Source organism: Myxine glutinosa, chromosome 11, assembly GCF_964187855.1.
Source record: "Myxine glutinosa chromosome 11, kmMyxGlut1.1, whole genome shotgun sequence".
NCBI classification, from domain to species: domain Eukaryota; kingdom Metazoa; phylum Chordata; class Myxini; order Myxiniformes; family Myxinidae; genus Myxine; species Myxine glutinosa.
Genome location: NC_136271.1, coordinates 96,883,429 through 96,903,428, shown reverse-complemented (window position 1 = coordinate 96,903,428; position 20,000 = coordinate 96,883,429). Strand labels below are relative to the sequence as shown.

At 42.5% G+C, this 20,000-nt stretch overlaps 1 protein-coding gene across 1 annotated transcript in view; it reads right to left on the bottom strand.

Moving 5' to 3' along the window:
• The window catches only part of FOXN2 (forkhead box N2), a 339,657-nt gene that overhangs the window by 60,909 nt on the left and 258,748 nt on the right, over positions 1-20,000 (bottom strand). Inside the window, exon 4 of the mRNA XM_068131449.2 lies at positions 19,577-19,638. Within this exon, the coding sequence (XP_067987550.2) occupies positions 19,577-19,638 (62 nt within the window). The remainder of the gene's footprint in view (positions 1-19,576; positions 19,639-20,000) is intronic.

The following is a 20,000-nucleotide window of genomic DNA, read 5'->3' as shown; positions in this document are numbered from 1 at the left end:
CCATCCATGGACAGCCAAAGGACCCACTAAAACACAAATATCATTTTTATTTGGCTTGTGGCAACAGAAGAGCAGCTCAAACTGCGCTGACATCAAGTGAAGGTTGAAAACAGGTATTTCACGATTTCAAAATGAAAGACAACATCATGTGAGGTGTTATTGTCCTCAGCACACTACGAGCCGGGGTCTTGGCAAGGCTCCAGAAGTTAAATAGACTTTCCTAAGGATTGATGATGATGCCCTGATGGTCCAAAAGACCTTGTTGCTGTGACCCAATCACACGGATTATCCAGGTAAAACGGTCCAGGCAATCGTCACCTCACTTGACTTCAGCCACACCATAGATGTGCTCAGAAGAAAGAACAGAAGCAGAAGCTTTACGAAAATAAACAATTATTTAACGACACACATTCACAATTACAATTCCCACATAATAACATTTAATTATGCCTCCAAACTCATTACCTGGTGATGTTCGCTTGTACAAAGTAGCACAGGTATATAGTTGCTCAGACGTGCACAGGTTATAAATTATTCACTTCGTTATAAAAAGTAAGCGGAAAGAGAACTGAGCCTTACTCTTGGACATTAAAACACAAAACACACAGATGAACAAACACACAACAGAGCAGTGGCGTCACCAGGGTTGTTGTCACCCAGTGCGGTAACTCATGGTGTCACACCCCACCTCCCCCCAGTAGTCAGGTTCACCATGTTAACAAATATAATTTCATTCGAAATTTTGGGAGATTAGCAAACCTGTACATTTTTGGAATCATCAGAGAATGGAGAATCCGAAAATCAATGTTGGCATTTGCACAGACACAGATTTTGGATTTTCAAAATGGCCGCCATAAAATACATATTTTGCGCTATCTCGGCTTCTCGTCAACCTAGAAACTTCATTAAATATGCTAATCCTATGTTTTCTGGGTCAAGGAATCCAAGAAAGGCCTCAAAATAGTGCTCAGGATTATAGAAAAGCAACAAGCAAAGGTAATTGAAAACCATTGTGTTTATATTTGTGATATAACTGCATTACATAATACATGATATTGCAAGTCCTTTGAAGTTACAGGTATGGGTTTATAAAGCAAGAAAGCAGCCTTGTTAGTATCAGATTGAACTATAAGTCCGACGCACAGGATCTACGAGGTCTATACCGTTCAGGAATATGCTTTTACAGATCTTCATCACTGTCCTGAGTGTTATTTTCCCAAAGGTGTCTACGCAAATGCCAACATTAATTTTTGGATTCCTCATGCTCTGAATATTCCAAAAATGTATAGTTTTGCTAATCTACCAAAATTTTGAACGAAAAAACAGTGAACCTGACTGGCCGATACATAGTGAACCTGAGTGCATGGACCTCCTCCCATACCAGACCATACAGAATCCTTAGTAATGTTTTTTGTACTAATGTTACTTGGAAATCAATCCCACTCCTCCCTCCAGGTCTTTAAAACGGCTGTTCACCACCATCTCTTATCTTCCCCCATCCAAAACCTTGATCTTTTCTACCCCCGCTAATTTCACCCCAAATCCACCTTTTTGAAATACCAACTTCTTTCCTGGAAGTTCTTGGTGTCCTTGTGTTTATACTTCTCCCGCCCCCCCCCAACCCCTCCCCAAGCCCTCTCCCTCCCACACATTCCCGATGTCCCTGCTCTCAAATGTTGCGTTTATGTGCTTCCCCTTCTCTCCCCATCTTGTCTACCGCTCCCCTTTTTATATACTTTGTTTGTTTGTCTGTTTGATTTGTTTGTGTGATAAATGTTAGCTCTTTCACGAGCCTCGATTCTGTATACAAATAAAAATAAATTCGTAATTCCCATATATCACTGAATGTAATGGCAATAGCAGTGACAAAAACAACTAGCAAAATTTAAATTACACCTTTAAATTACAATATCATACGCACAGCCTAAATGTATTTACATTTACATAGTTTCATGTGGTTAAAGTGAAAATTCGGTAAGAAAACAATAGAATTCGAAGTGAAAACGTTTAAGAACTACATAAAAATTATATTGATTTTAACGTTAAACTTTATTGTTACATGAGATACATTAATGGATTAGGTTTGCATAATCAATAACGGCCCACCCCGGTGTGTACCCTGGTTAGAATAGGTACACCGTATCCCTGCGTGTCGTAAGAGGCGACAAAGAGGGTTGGCGTCAGGAAGGGCATCCGGCCATAAAAACATTGCCTCAAAAAGAGAACCATGACGATTACAACTACATGTGGGCAGGGTACAGCCCGAAGTGGAGATCGGTTTCTGAGGTTTGGGACATGGAATGTAGGGACAATGACAGGGAGATCAGGAGAAGTGGTGGAAGTATTGGTCAGAAGAAGAGTGGACATATGTTGTGTGCAAGAGACGAGATGGAAGGGAAGTGGTTTGAGAATGGTGAAGGGTAGGCAGGGACAGAAATACAAGTTTGTGTGGCAAGGGTGCCTGGAGGGCGTGAATGGTGTTGGTGTCCTGTTTTCTGAGGAGTTTGTAGACAGTGTGGTGAGTGTGTCTTGAGTGAGTGATAGGTTGATGATGGTGAAAATGATGATTGGAAAGCTCTTGGTGAACGTCATCTCGGGATATGCTCCGCAGGTTGGTCGGAGCGATGAAGAGAAGGACAAGTTCTGGTGTGCGATAAAGAAGCCGATGGAAAACATGAAAGATGAGGAAGTTGTTGTGGTAGGAGGACACCTAAATGGACATGTGGGAAGGAGTATGGATGGTTTTGAGGGAGTTCATGGGGGTTACGGATATGGTGTGAGAAATGGAGAAGGTGAAAGGATTTTGGAGTTTGCTGATGGAGCTGATTTGTTGATTTGTAATACTCAGTTCCAGAAAGGGGATAATAAGCTTGTTACATACACGTCAGGTGGGTCGACGACAACCGTTGACTACCTGATGGTGCGTAGGCGAGATAGGGGGCACCTGCGGGACACAACGGTGATCCCGGGGGAGGAGGCTGTTTCACAGCACCACTTGGTTGTCTGCGACATAAGGGTGAAAGGTGCGAGGAGAGCTCGGCGGGTGAAGTACCAACCGAGAATGAAGGTGTGGAGGTTGAAAGAGGTGACAGTAAGGGAGGCATTAAAAGAGAGGCTGAGTAGGGTAGAGGATGATGTGGTTGAGCTTGAACGTGGTTGGATGTCAATGAAAGATAGTCTGTTGGGAGCCGTTGGTGAGGTATGTGGATGGACAAAAGGACCACCGAGGCACTCAGAAACATGGTGGTGGGATGATGAAGTTGGAAAGAGGATTGACGAGAAGAGGAACACGTTCAAGGAGTGGCAGAAGGCGAAGGGTACAGGAGCAGAAAAAGCAGAGCATGAAAGTTATAAGGCAGCCAAGAAGGCTGCAAAGAAAGAGGTAGCAAAGGCGCAGCAGGCATGTAGGAAAATGTTCGGAGAACGCTTGGATTCGGAAGAGGGTCAGAGAGCGGTATTCAGGATTGCAAAGCAGATAGCGAAAGAGAGGTGTGATGTGATGGGGGTGAGTTGCTTGAAGGATGAAGTGGGACAAATCGTTGTGGACCCAGAAGGAATTAAAGGAAGATGGAAAAGATATATGGAAATGCTGTTGAATACAGAGAATGAATGGGATGGCAGCATAGAGAGTAACCCAGTTTTAGGACCGGCAGAGAAGATAACTGAGAAGGAAGTTGAGGAAGCGATAAAAGCAATGAAGAGTAGAAAAGCGGGAGGGCAGACGGGAGTTGTGGGAGATATGTTGAAGGCAGCAGGAAGTTGAGGAAGCGATAAAAGCAATGAAGAGTAGAAAAGCAGGAGGGCTGACGGGAGTTGTGGGAGATATATTGAAGGCAGCAGGAAGTTGGGGTGTGAAGAGAATGACAGAGATCTGTAATCTGGTGGTGAAAGAAGGCTGCGTTCCAGTGGATTGGGAACTGAGTACCCTCATCCCTCTCTAAAAGGGGAAAGGTGACCCTCTGGAGTGTGGCTCGTACCGAGCGATAAAGTTATTGGAGCATGGAATGAAGGTATTGGAAAGGGTGTTGGAGAGGAGGATAAGGAAGAAGGTGAAGATCGACGAAATGCAGTTTGGATTTATGCCAGGAAGAGGAACGACAGACACGCTCTTTATTGTGAGGCAGTTGCAGGAGAAGTACATGGAGAAGAGGAAGAAGTTGTTTCTGGGGTTTGTTGATCTGGAGAAAGCATTCGATAGGGTTCCACGCGAAGTATTGACATGGGCATTGAGGAAGTTAGAAGTGGAGGAATGGTTGATCAGAGTAGTGATGGCAATGTACAAAAGAGGACGAAGCTGTAAGGACGAGGACGAAGCTGTAAGGACGTCCCAGCTGTAAGGACGAAGGATGGGAACAGTGGTGAGTTTGAGGTGAAGGTGGGAGTGCATCAGGGGTCGGTACTAAGTCCACTACTATTTGTAGCTGTGATGGAGGTGCTGGCTCAGAACGTAAAGGAGGGTTTACCGTGGGAGTTGTTGTATGCAGATGATCTTGTGTTGATTGCGGAAAGTATGGATGGACTGAAGGAAAAGATGAACAAGTGGAAGGAATGTATGGAGACAAAAGGTCTGAAGGTGAATATAGGAAAGACGAATGTGATGGCAAGTGGTAAAGCATGTGGTGAGGTGGAAAGAACTGGGAAGTGGCCATGTGCTGTGTGCAGGAAGGGTGTCGGAGTGAACTCCATTCAATGTACAATGTGCGCTGAGTGGGTTCATCAAAAATGTAGTGGTCTGAGAGGGTCATTAACCAGTGTGGCAGCTACATTCAAATGTAAGGTGTGCACAGAGGGAGCTGCAGATGGAGTAAATGTTGAGTTGGATCTTGGTGACGGTGTGAAGCTGGAAGGTGTGAAAACATTTTGCTACCTCGGAGACATGCTGAATGGAGAAGGTGGATCAGACTCGGCAACGGTTGCTCGAGTGAGATGTGCATGGAAGACGTTTCGGGAACTGAGTGGTGTGCTGATGAGGGGAGTGTCGTTGAAGCTGAAGGGAAAGGTGTATGCTGCATGTGTGAGAAGTGTTATGATTTATGGGAGCGAGACATGGGTAATGAACGTAGAGCAGCAACGAAGGCTGGAAACGGTGGAAATGCGAATGGTTCGGGGGATGTGCGGAGTATCGTTGAGAGAGAGGAAGACAAATGATGAATTGCGAAAGATGATGGGAATAGAGCCTGTGATTGATGCCGTGAAGAGGAACAGGTTGAGATGGTTTGGTCATGTTTTGAGGAAGGATGAAAGTGACTGGTTGAGAAGAGTGATGGAAATGAATGTAGAAGGAAGTAGAGGACGGGGAAGACCGAGAAAGACTTGGCTAAAGATGGTGGAAGAAGAAATGCGGGCAAGGGGGTTAACAAGGAGAGATGCAGAAAATAGGGCAAAATGGAGAAGATTGTCATGCGGACCGCAAGGCTAACCCCCGCTCTAGCAGGGAAAATGGCCTTAAAATGCATGTTGTTTGTGTTGTTGTAATCAATAACGGCCCAAATAATGTAGAACTTGTAGACAAATGTATATGGAAATATACTCATAAATGAAATGCCATAAAAATAAATAGGAACAAATACACAAGCATTTCAGCACTTAGTGAACATGTCGACTAATTCAGAACTTTCCTTTCCTGGCCTTCAAAGCTGCGAACTTGTGAATCACTTCATCGAAATCAATGCCTTTTGCCAACTCACTTTCAATTGATAATATCGCAAGATCGGAAAGCCTTGGCACTGCAAAAATTTGGTGTCACCCCCTCTGATCATGTCACCCGGTGAGGTCCGCACCCCCCACACCCCCCAAGTGACGCCAGTGCCACAGAGAATGATTTTGGGAGCTCTGTACAATGATCAACTTCCTCATTTAAGATCAAACAGGATTGTCTGCGAGGCCTTGAGTCCGTGCGAGCAGAAGAAGATGGCAAGAGGAGGGAACAATACTGATAACAATGCTTACATCGCAACAATTGAACAATAACAATGATGTAACAATGTTTACCTCACAACAATCAAACAATAATAATTAGGTAACAATGCTTATCTCGCAGAAATCGAACAATAACAATTAGGTAACAATGCTTACCTTGCAGCAATCGAACAATAACAATTAGGTAACAATGCTTACCTTGCAGCAATCGAACAATAACAATTAGGTAACAATGCTTACCTCACAGCAATCGAACAATAACAATTAGGTAACAATGCTTACCTCACAGCAATCAAACAATAACAATCAGGTAACAATGCTTACCTTGCAGCGATCGAACAATAACAATTAGGTAACAATGCTTACTTTGCAGAAATCTAACAATAACAATTAGGTAACAATGCTTACCTCACAGCAATCAAACAATAACAATCAGGTAACAATGCTTACCTTGCAGCGATCGAACAATAACAATTAGGTAACAATTGAACACAATAGAACAACAGTAACAATCAAACAATAACAATTAGGTAACAATGCTTACCTCACAATAACAATTAGGTAACAATGCTTACCTCCCAACAATCAAACAATAATTAGGTAACAATGCTTACCTTGCAACAATCGAACAATAACAATTAGGTAACAATGCTTACCTCACCATAATCGAACAATAACAATTAGGTAACAATGTTTACCGCACAACAATCAAACAATAGTAATGACGTAACAATCTAACACAATCGAACAATAGTAACAATCAAACAATAACAATGACATAACAATGCTTACCTCACAATAATCGAACAATAACAATTAGGTAACAATGTTTACCGCGCAACAATCAAACAATAGTAATGACGTAACAATCTAACACAATCGAACAATAGTAACAATCAAACAATAACAATTACATAACAATGCTTACCTCAGAACAATCGAACAATAACAATTAGTTAACAATGCTTACCTCACAACAATCGAACAATAACAATTAGGTGCTGTGCTGCCCCATTATTATTTTGTTGTTAGCTCACCTGTTGTTAGCTCAAAGTTCAGGGGAGCTTATGCGATGGCACGTCGTCCGTCAGTCCGTCCGTCCGTAAACATTTTGAAACTTCTTCTCCGAAACCGCTGATGGGATTGCGACCACATTTGGCACAAATGATAGTTGTTGTGTTGTGACTAAAGTTTGTTCACATAATTAACAAAATCGATGTCGAAGGGGGTCAACCGGGGGTCAAAGTGGGTCCGGGTTTGACCCCCCAAAATAGGAATTTGCTTTTTCCTCTGAAACTATACACATTATTTCTATGAAACTTTACCACAACCTTCACCACCCGTGATGTATTGAAGATTGCATTAAATCCGGATTAATCAAGTTAAGATTCAGACAAAACAACTAGAACGACACTCGGTAGAGAGCATACCTCCGTTAGGCTGAACAGTTTACGTTTTATATCCTACTGATAGGCCGGATCTGGATTCAGACCTGAACCAAAATCTAAACAGTTTGTTCTTGTTACCTACCAACTCATCCAACTAGCATTGTCATAACACGTCCACAAAGTTTTGTGATATTGTGTTATAAATCGTTTTTGCCTCCATCTCTCAATGGTGAAGAATCACTTTAAAAAGTTTTTAAAATTCTTATATCAGGTTCCAGATTCAGATCTTTCCGAAAATTGAATCATCCTATTCTTGGCACACACCCAACCTGTCCATCGAGCTTCGTCCAAATCCGTCCATAACTTTTTGAGACATGCTCGCAGCAAACAGACAAACAAAGGTGAAAACATATTACCTCCGTCCACTTCGGTGGCAGAGGTAACCAAATGTGTCCCCACAACTCATCAACGCACAGTTTTGCTAATCTCGACTTTTTTTCGATTTACACCAAATTTAAGATCTCACTTCCTGGTGCACAAGCATATTTGCCAGCACAGTAATAAGAAAGCAGAATTGCGGTATGAACTGATTTTTGCCAGGAGTAAGAACCGTCTGAAGGTATAACCCCGTGACATGGATGGAGATAGACCTGAGGATTCCAGGATTTTAAACATTACAAAAGCTGCCACAGAGCATCCCCATTTTACTACGCTATCTAATGTAAAACTGCCAGCAAGGCAATAACCAACCCCATTATTTGTGCATGACTCTGTTGCAAAGTGCCCTTTTAAAGCGGTATTATAAATTTATATTATTTTTATGAAGCAATTGCCACGAGCATCTTGTTTATTGTTTACAAAAGCAGCATTTTGACCCAATTAGGTAATTTGCACCGATGTCTGGAATATTGATCACTCTAGGAATGTACTGAATGAAACATGTACTGAAAATGTACTGAAAAAAATCTGTGAATGAAACAAAACTAAGTAGGCCTACCACAAATGATACGCAGGAATCCAGAGGAAGAAGCAGAGACGTTGCTGGAAATGAAACGCAGGATTCCAGAGGAAGAAGCAGAGACGTTGCCGGAAATGATACGCAAGATTCCAGAGGAAGAAGCAGAGACGTTTCCGGAAATTATACGCAAGATTCCAGAGGAAGAAGCAGAGACGTTTCCGGAAATGATACACAGGATTCCAGAATAAGAAGCAGACACGTTGCCGGAAATGATACGCAGGATTCCAGAGGAAGAAGCAGAGACATTGCCGGAAATGATACACAGGATTCCATAGGAAGAAGCAGAGACGTTGCCAGAAATGATACGCAGGATTCCAGAGGAAGAAGCAGAGACGTTTCCGGAAATGATATGCAGGATTCCAGAGGAAGAAGCAGAGACATTGCCGGAAATGATACGCAGGATTCCAAGAGGAAGAAGCAGAGACGTTGCCAGAAATGATACGCAAGATTCCAGAGGAAGAAGCAGAGACATTGCCGGAAATGATACGCAGGATTCCAGAGGAAGAAGCAGAGACGTTGCCAGAAATGATACACAGGATTCCAGAGGAAGAAGCAGAGACGTTGCTGGAAAATGATATGCAGGATTCCAGAGGAAGAAGCAGAGACGTTTCCGGAAATGAAACGCAAGATTCCAGAGGAAGAAGCAGAGACATTGCCAGAAATGATACGCAGGATTCCAAGAGGAAGAAGCAGAGACGTTGCCGGAAATGATACACAGGATTCCAGAGGAAGAAGCAGAGACATTGCCAGAAATGATACGCAGGATTCCAAGAGGAAGAAGCAGAGACGTTGCCGGAAATGATGCGCAATATTCCAGAGGAAGAAGCAGAGACGTTTCCGGAAATGATACGCAAGATTCCAGAGGAAGAAGCAGAGACATTGCCAGAAATGATACGCAGGATTCCAAGAGGAAGAAGCAGAGACGTTGCCGGAAATGATACGCAGGATTCCAGAGGAAGAAGCAGAGACGTTGCCAGAAATGATACACAGGATTCCAGAATAAGAAGCAGAGACGTTGCCGGAAATGATACGCAGGATTCCAGAGGAAGAAGCAGAGACGTTGCCAGAAATGATACACAGGATTACAGAATAAGAAGCAGAGACGTTGCCGGAAATGATACGCCAGGTTCCAGAGGAAGAAGCAGAGATGTTGCCTGATTCTGTAGGATGTGATGCGGGTGGTTGGCCTTTGCCGAGTCATTGGTTAGGATAAGCTTCCTTTTCAGCTGGCCTCACAAGCATAATGTATGTACTACTTAATGGCAGCACAGAAGGCACAAATTGTATAATGAGCCTAATCTAAGAAGAAATGAAAGTTGTGCCAAAATTAAGGCCTCTGGTGATCGCTTTAGCTTCCGGAAAGCCTATTCATTGAGAAAGTCCTTCGTGTATTTATCCATGGCAACAGCAAGGTGGTTAAAGCATCGCAATGACCTGTGGATTAATGCCATGAAGCCGTCGCGCTAATAACCCCTGGTTGCATTGCAAACACGCCAGGCCATGAGATGGGCCACCCCATTCATCAAAGCTATTGATAGAGAGCAAACGGGTTGCGCACCCAGCGAGCAACATCCGCGTGGCATGGCGACAAGAGGTAACCCTGCTGCATGCGCATGCTTCTTGTGCCAGTCGGTGTTTGGGCACGCACCGCACGCCCCCCTCGGACCCCCGCGCTGCACCAGTCTCCCTCGGTCGCGAGCTTTTGTCGAACGGGCCTGACCAGCAACAAGGCAGCCCTTGCAGCATGAAGCCATGACCACAATCTGCCTTTATTACCAATGTAATTGCTAGCTTCTGCATTTAATTGGCAGTGGGCTAAATCAAAAGGAGAAGAAAGAAATCCAAGCAAATGCAAAATCTAAAGTGCAGCAATGCCGGGGTGCCGGGGTCATCCATTATATTTACTGCCCCGGTGTAACGGGTCTGCAAAGGAAGTAGCATACTTTAACAGCTTAATTAACCACAGGAGAATATTCCTGCAAAACACTTTGTGAGGCCTTCCTCAACAAAGGGTTTTTTTTAAGCCTTGTGGTACATTAAGGGTGTACAAATTTACTGCAAGTGAAGTTCCTAAATCTTCCCTGGAGTCTCGTAGGTGCGGCCCCAAGGCTTCAGGTTAATTAGGTATATGCTAATTCTGTGCTCTGTTTGTGCCCGTGTGTCACATTTACTACTGAGCTGCTCAATAACGGCAAACAAAGGAAGTCGAGTGCGTATGAGCTTTCCTCACCCACTGGAAACGTCCTGCCATTTTGGTTGCAGACGTCTCGAGCACGCGCATTCCGACGGGCACTTCTGCTTCCGGTTTCATATGCAGCACACGCACCGACGAGGCCACATCGCCGACTGCTTCCCCTTTCGCACTAAACTCGACACTCAGCGTACCCCGAGGATAATTGGCTCCGCAATCACAATCAAGTTTAAAATTTTTTAAATCTTAGAGTGTGTTAATTACTTGGTCTTGTTTGGTGTTCCCATCTGAACACTTTGTCCCACTGCCGAGACACCAGGTTCAATCTCATATGGCATATACCATATCGACTTGTCTAACATCTCACAATGTCCTTGTGATTAATACAATTCAAGTTGTTTCACAAGCCTTGAGAGAGGAGAATAGTAAAAACAATGTACAAGGAGCTTTTGTCATATTTATATATACAGTGCATTCAGAAAGTATTCAGACCCCTTCACTTTTTTCACATTTTGTTATGTTGCAGCCTAATGCTGAAATCGTTTAAATTCATTTTTTCCCTCATCAATCTACACTCAATACCCCATAATGACAAAGAGAAAACAGGATTTTAGAAAGTTTTGCAAATTTATTAAAAATAAAAAACTGACATATCACATTGACATAAGTATTCATACCCTTAACTCAGTACTTAGTTGAAGTAACATTGGCAGGGATTACAGCCTCGAGTCTTCTTGGGGATGACGCGACAAGCTTTGCACACCTGGATTTGGGGATTTTCTGCCATTCTTCGCTGCAGAGTCTCAAGCTCTGTCAGGTTGGATGGGGGCCGTTGGTGGACAGCCATTTTCACGTCTCTCTGGAGATGTTCGATTGGGTTCAAGTCAGGGCTTTGGCTGGGCCACTCAAGGACCTTCACACAGTTGTCCCTAAGCCACTCCTGGATTGTCTTGGCTGTGTGCTTCGGGTCATTGTCCTGTTGGAAGGTGAACCTTCGGCCCAGTCTGAGGTCCTGAGCGCCCCGTTTCAGGTTTTCATGAAGGATATCTCTGTACTTTGCTCTGTTCATTGTTCCCTCAACCCTGACCAGTCCCCCAGTCCCTACTGCTGAAAAACACCCCCACAGCATGATGCTGCCACCACCATGCTTCGTCGTTGGGATGGTATTGGGCAGGTGATGAGCGGTGCCTGGTTTCCTCCAGACATGACGCTTAGAATTGAGGCCAAGCAGTTCAATCTTGGTTTCATCAGACCACAGAATCTTCTTTCTCACAGTCTGAGAGTCCTTTAGGTGCTTTTTTGCAAACTCCAAGCGGGCTTTCATGTGTCTTTCACTGAGGAGAGGCTTCCGTCTGGCCACTCCGCCATAAAGCCCAGATCGGTGGAGTGTTCCAGTGATGGTTGTCCTTCTGGAAGTTTCTCCCATCTCCACACAGGATCTCTGGAGCTCATCCAGAGTGACCATCCGGTTCTTGGTCACCTCTCTTACCAAGGCCCTTCTCCCCAGATTTCTCAGTTTGGCCAGGCGGCCAGCTCTAGGAAGAGTCCTGGTTGTTCCAAACTTCTTCCATTTCAGAATTATGGAGGCCACTGTGCTCTTGGGAACCTTCAGTGCAGCAGATTTTTTTTTTTGTAGGCTTCCCCAGATCTATGCCTCGACACAATCCAGCCTCTGAGCTCTGCAGGCAGTTCCTTCGGCCTCATGGCTTGGTTTTTGCTCTGATATGCATTGTTAGCTGTGAGGCCTTATATAGACAGGTATGTGCCTTTCCAAATCATGTCCAATCAATTGAATTTACCACAGGTGGACTCCAATCAAGGTGTAGAAACATCTGAAAGATGATCAAGAAAATGGGAGGCACCTCAGCTAAATTTCAAGTGTCATAGCAAAGGGTCTGAATACTTATGTCAATGTGATATTTCAGTTTTAACTTTTTATTAAATTTGCAAAACTTTCTAAAATCCTGTTTTCTTTTTGTCATTATGGGGTATTGAGTGTAGATTGATGACGGAAAAAATGAATTTAAACGATTTCAGCATTAGGCTGCAACATAACAAAATGTGAAAAAAGTGAAGGGGTCTGAATACTTTCTGAATGCACTGTATACATATATATATATATATATATATATATATATATATATATATATATATATATATATATATATATATATACAGTGGTACCTCGGCTTACGAGTGCCCCAACGTACGAGTTTTTCGGGATACGAGCCGTCGCTCGGGCGGTTTGTTGCTTTGGGATACGAGCCGAGATCCGATGTACGAGCTCAAAAAATTTATTTTTTTGAATTTTCCGGTTGTGGCTTCCGGTTCCGGTCACGCGGTTATCTTGCCGTGAAAGCATCTCTGCTTGGATATAAAACACGCAATCGTCGAAATACATGAGCGAGGAATCTCCTTGCTCCAGCCGGTGACGTCATCGGCGGGGATCCCCGCCTCCAGAGTGGCTGGTCACGTGACCGCCAAAGCGTGTCGCGCGTGCGGGTATAATGAGCTACACCTGTGGATCACGTGACCACGGAAGCACGCCTCGCTTGAGAGGCATGGCTTTCGGTTTGCGTTTTGCTTTATAAGGCGCGATAAATGGGCTTTTGAGTGTTAGCGGTTCATGGCGGTTCATGGCGGTTGACGGTTCATGACGGTTCATGACGGTTCATGGCGTTGACGGTCAAAAACCCATTACATCAATTTTACCAGGCACTGTACAGTAAGTACAGTGGACACCAAATGCACGGTGGAAGGCTAGAAGTAGAAGATCGTCCAAGACAAGTGAGAATAAGCCATACTTTGGAGGAGATGACGTCATTCGCTGGTCCGATAACCAAAGATGTGGTATAAAAAACCAGGTGAGCTAACAATGCAGCAATGAAGGAATTCGGCCAAGGCACCGGCACACAACGACCTACCTACATCGAAAGACTCAATGCCAATGGTGACAGAAGCCAAGACGGCCGGCTTAAACACCGCCGAAAGACCACGGTGTACCAACTTACGATGCAGAACATCTTGCACTTAATATGATGACAACAGGTGCCATCCTCTGACGTACCATTACAGGTACAGGTACAGTACACGTGAGCACAGAGCAAAAGTTCACTGAAACCGAGATTAAGAAAAAAGAAAAAACACCTCGTGGTCCGTGCTCGATATCCGAGTTTCAATCTTTTCAAACACATGATGCTCTCGGTCACGGTATCTCCTGCGAGCTGCTTCTCCTTCAACCACACAAACAACAACTTCTCCATATCTTCATGGATAGAGGTCCGGAGCTTTGAAATAATCGTAACGCCCTTGGCTGGCGTTATAGCCTTTATGGACTCCTTCTGCTTCAAAATCGTACATATCGTAGAAGGAGTACGATCGTACTGCCTCGCCAAGTCGACAACACGCACACCTCACCTGGCATGCTCTTCTCCTCTGCTTAATAAAACCAGTTTATTTCTTTACATTCTCTTGTATTATGTACAGTATATACGAGGTCGTGCTTGTTTATACATTATTTGTTATTTATAAAGTACATTTTTGTTATTTAAAAGCACCTAACAAAAAAAATTGGTGTTTTTTTTTTGAGGCTGGAACGGATTAATAGCATTTCAATGCATTTGAATGGGAAAATTTGCTTTGACTTACGAGCGATTTGGCTTACGAGCTCCGTCACGGAACGGATTAAACTCGTAAGCCGAGGTACCACTGTATATTGATCCGCCATTGTCCGCGCCCAGGTTAGCATCGGCCATAACGACATTAGCATTACCCAGGCAGTTATCAACAGTTTTCACGTATAAATTTCCATCTAGGAACAAAGGAAACCGCCGGAGGGTACGTATGGTGCATTCTCCGATTGAAAACGTCACGTGGTACAGATAAGCTATCGCGTGATGGACCAATCGGCATTCGTAGTTGCTGATTCGCAACCTGCTAAGTACGAAGTTATTCGTGTGCGGCAGCAACAGGTCCGATAAGTTCGGGAGGGAATGGAGGTTAACCCCCTCGTAGTAAACCCGAACCCCGGGGCGTAACACATCGGTGCCGGGAGTGGGATTCCTGTCCGATCACCGTAACACAGTTGGTGCCGGCAGAGGTTCCGCTCCAGCCACCGTAACAATATATACATTTATATTTATTCTATATATTTGCTTTGAACCATATTTGGCATTACATATCAGAAATGCATTGTCTCAAAATTCGCTAAACTGATGATATAAACCCAATGGTTGTTTGACAGTGCTCCATATATCATTAATGTTAGTGTTTCACAATGAACTCGATATTACAAATGTAAGAGAACTCAATACAATTATGCCAGTGCGAATTGAGAAAAAGAGGGGCAGAAAAAAACAACTAATTATACACATTAATCTTCCATATATTACGAACCATGGTGTCTGTCTGTCTGTATGTCTGTGCATCTGTCTCCCGTTTATGGCGGCCGCTTCCCACGCTGCATTTGAAAATCTGTGTACGCAGGCGATGTCAACATTCGCTTTTGAAATAACGGGAGAACAGGCATGAATACTATTGATGCCAAATTTTATTTCGCATTTACCCAAACTCCTCCGTCCGATGTTGCACCACCATTTTGCGGTGGGCGGTATCAGTAGCTCAGACCTTTGGCTCCGAGTCAAGCCGAGAGTGCAACACAATCAACATTTTTAAAGCCCATGAAATAATTTAAATTGATAGATTAACTTAAACTTTTACCCTTCACTGGGGATGGAAACTTTTGTTTGTCTATATGGATGGTAATGGAGCAGCTCTATACCCATTGGTTGGACAGCTGTTCTGACGACATTCACAATTGTAACCTGAAAATAAATCAAAGTCTGCCATTTTAGTAAGCCCAAGACATCTTCGGAAGTGTCATATTCACAATTGCCATGACCTCCCTATAAGTTTTCCGTTCAGTGCAAAACAACCTAAGCGACTGTTTAAAGGATCAGGTTGGAGCTGATATGTGGCATGGGCCTTGTGAAGATGACAGTACATATAGGCCTCAGGCTTCAGCCTATGGGCCAATGCAATTGGAATTATGCAAGATATATAACCATGATGTATTACGTACACATGTAAGCAGTAGACATGCCTGGGCTATTTTTTATTTTTTACAAACTATCAAGGCAACGGTCTGTTGCCTATACACCACCTAATTACAGCATTCAAACTATTCAACGCTATTGTGAGCTCACAGTGTTTTCTTCTTTTTTTTCTCTCTCTCAAATAACCAAAGTCTATTTGACGCTAAATAGCAGGTAAAGGAATACATCTGTAATTTTTAAAAGCACGAACACATGTACTTTATCCAACACTTCACATCAAAAAAATGACTCTCCATAAATAACATCACATAAGCTCCATATATACTGTAAACTCTCAACAATTGCTACACTTCTTTGATGATCCAAATAATTCCCCACCTCCTTGTGGGGTTAACCAGTGAACACTTTTGGCTCAGGTCTTTGGCTACGTTTTTGACCCGGCTGGCTAAGCCTGATGTTACACTGATCATAGCCGGAATTTGGGTGCCGGCGATAACACGCCTAGTCTTTGTGAAGGACACCGTGGGATCTCTAACGTCCACCAATGAATGCTAGTAGATGGGACACCCAACTTATCTATCCAACAAATGCCACACTCAGATGAACCACCTTTAGAGGCCATTTTTCCCATTTTTTAGAGTAGGCCTTTTTTGGGCACCGTTTGAAGCAATGTTTTATGGCCGGATGCCCTTCCTGACGCCAACCCTGTTATTCGCCCCTTGCGACACACAAGGAATTACCAGTGAACTGGTACTCAATTTGCTGACCTCGGAAGGATGACAGGCCGAGTCCACCCCCTTGGCGTTAATTCAGTGGTCAATCGGGATTCGAACCCAGGATCCTAGGATCCCAAGCCGGCACCCTAACCGCTAAGCCAACACCAGGCTATGCCACACTGGGAATCAAACCCACACTAGTCAGCTCAAAGGTAAGTGCACTTCCTCTGCACCATCCTATAGAACTTGAAGATTCAACAACAACAACAACAACAACAACAACAACAATAAAATGATCATCAAGAGTTGTAATCAGGGAATAAAGATATTGTTTAAATACAAATGAAACATTGATTTTGTTGAGTCTAAAATCAATATCTGAAGCTCCAGCAACAGCTTGTACACCTGTTACATGTAGGATAAGGAAAGTAAAAGACATCGCATGAAGCAAATATAATTTACACAGTATTTGAGACTCGAACCTGGGAATCCCAACATCAGGAACGATTTGCTCAGACATAAACACCAAAAAGTCCAAGCACTATTTCAGCAGAGTAGAATGAAGATATGCCAGTGACATTGAGCTTTTCTCGTCCGCTGCAGCACAATCCTGAACGCAGCTTAAATACAGAATCAAGGTGATAAACAGTGGTCACTATTGACAATGCGCAGGATGTAAATACTTCAACTGCAGGAAGCATAAAAAATTATCAATATATTTATAACAAGATAGTAATTCATCTAAAATCTCATCGGGGCACAAAACAGACAGACAATAAAAGTAACTAATTAATTAAGTACCAAGATCTGATATATATGGGATATCGGAGCTGTGTGCCTATGAAATTGATTCTTGTTATAAATTGCCACGGACTTCAGAAATAAAACTCCACGGAATAAATGTACTTCATCTCTTGAGGATATTTATGAGTATTTTTGAAAATCTAATCGCGCCATGAGAACAAAGGATCGGTAAATAACCATGGAAGTGGATAAGCTACGGATGCAAGTAAACCATACTGTGCATTTGGCAAATTTATATCCTGTGAAGAAATTATATGTAAAGTCAAATCTTTGACATGGTTATCCAAAGGTTTTAAATTTTGTAAATTACTAGAACGAGAAAATTGTAGAAATACGAAAGTCAAAAATGGCAATCCCCATGGTATGAGGGATGTTCAATCGTTCTCGGAATGAGATACTTTCTCGGATTGTCCAAGGAAGGGCCAGATTTTCAATTTTTAAATAATCATTCATATTCTTTATTGTGGTCCATGTAAAAACATATGAAAAATGAGTGTAAACTTGACAAATCACATATATTTCAACAAATTTTAGGCAAGAAGTAGAAGAAAGTTGAAGATGGAATGACAAAATGATTGTTCAGTTAATAGTTAAATTTCAGTTAAATTTAACCCCTGACTATCACTTCTCCTTCTCCCTCCTTTTGCTTTAAATATTTCCCTATTGATTCTTGTCTTTTTGCAATTGTTGTTTTCATGTATTGTTATGCATTATGTTTTCCACTCTGTCAAAGTGCCTTTGGGCTTCTGGAAAAGCGCTATACAAAATAAATGAATTATTATTATTATTAATAGGACAGCATTGTTTTCAAAGGATTATGGAGAAATGTAAAGTTTAAACTTTCATCGATATCCAGGAAGCATAAAATAGTTTGTCATTGACTGATTGGCTTGATGGTGGGAGTGGGTAAACCATGGCTTTATTGTCCTTATTGTGGGTTCGATTCCTGCGACTGCTCAGTATAAATGTCTGCACATGTGCCGCAGTATAAACCTTACTATAATTCACCAAATGTCTGTCTGTCTGTTCCCAGGTACCGCAAAAACGGCTGAACCGATCGCAACGAAATTTTGGGTGTGTAATCCTGGGACCCCCTGGAGTAAAATAGGCTATATTGTTTTTCCAATTTTTCTAAACACGATGGAATAATATTTACCGATATGAACACTGATGTGGCTTTTATTGAAATTCTACAAATACTGTTTAGATTTTGATGATTTGCGTGTGATGTGATTTAACGGATGTTTATATAAATTGTTTAAAATAAAATAAAAACCTTCAATTTCTGATATTTTGCCTTTTCACTTGGGCCTCCCAATTGAAGCCCCGCCCTTAGGGCGGGTATCGTTGCTAGTAGCAAAAATGCTCAGTATAAATGGGTAGTGACCTGTTCAGGTCTGGTTCTTAGTGCAATAAATGTTCCAAATTTCCATGAGTGTTCCAAATGCTCCATACAGAGGAGATGCCTCCACCAGTCTTTCATGGCGTTCTTATCAGGCCGCTTTCACTCGGCCCTCCTCTTCCCCTGTTACCCAGACCCACCTCTCTCAGTATTGTACCTTATCCTGGCAAAATGATTATTCAAGTCAAACCTTTTAAAAATATTTTTACAAGGGGCTAAAGTTACATGATGAGAGCAAACCTTGATCAGAAGCACCATGAGATTAAAGCCTAAAAAGATTAATGAAACTGGTGACTGCCAGAAAGAATGTTGCAGAAAATTTCAAAATATCACACATGAGATTTGTGAGGGTTCAGGCCAAACTCAAACAAGTGTATGTCTGAAGATTACGAGTGCCGAAAGAATTGTGCCGATTGAAGTTAGAAATACTTCACCAGTTAAATTAACAACTATGAAAGAAATTCCGTTGACTTTTGTACATCCTGGACTTCGCACAGGCCCAGGAATATCTTCCAAGGCAGTGTTCGGGTAGTGTATAAACTCAAGGGAAGGTGGTTGCAAAGTTTGAAAACATTTTTGTTTTCTTACTTGTTTCCATATTTTACTTTACTCCACCAGTTCTCAATTTGCTTACAGCAACACTCATGATTTCAAAAGTTGCACCATCAGTGACCAGTGTAGATGCGGACAGCAACGTCTCATCTGCACTAGCCAATCATACCATACCGCACTGGCGAGCCTTGTCCAATCCAGCACAAGCCACTCCTCGAAGCCGAAGTTATCAGGCGGAGCAGCGTATAATGCAGCAATATTCCGATGTTCACTGCAAGCATGTTTGTACGACATATTCCCGAGCAACGTCATTTGTAAGCATGCGTTGCTGGGCGATGCAAACGTTCTCCAAAATCCATTTCCACAAACCGTGACAAACTCAAACAAATTAGTCTAACTACTTTGTTGTGGCTCACGGTTCGTTTGCAAGTACGGTGTAATGGTATCAGTACGTACTCTGCATCATGTGGGGAAAGTGTGAGTAGTTCTGTTTGGTATGTGCTCAGGTGCACAGCCAGTGAGAATCTCTCACCTTGACATGAATATCCATTAGAAACTTCTTCGTTCGTTGCACTTTGGTGTTCTGCTGAGGAACTGCAGAGAAGACAAGCAGCATTACTTCCTGCAGCCACGATTATTCTTTCACAAGGAAACGAAGACCAGTTTGTACTTGCTTATAACCACATCATTTGGCAATTGACTATATACTATTTACAGTATTAACTGCTTTATATTGTGGTATAGAAAAAACAAATATAACTACAAATCATCTCAAAATGCAAAGCCCATCCGCGTCCACTTTGTACTCAAACGAAACTTTATGAAAACGAGTTACATTTTTTTTGTACATTTTCTCCAATATCAATATATATATATATATATATATATATATATATATATATATATATATATATATATATATATATATATATATATATATTCTCCGTAGGTGACAC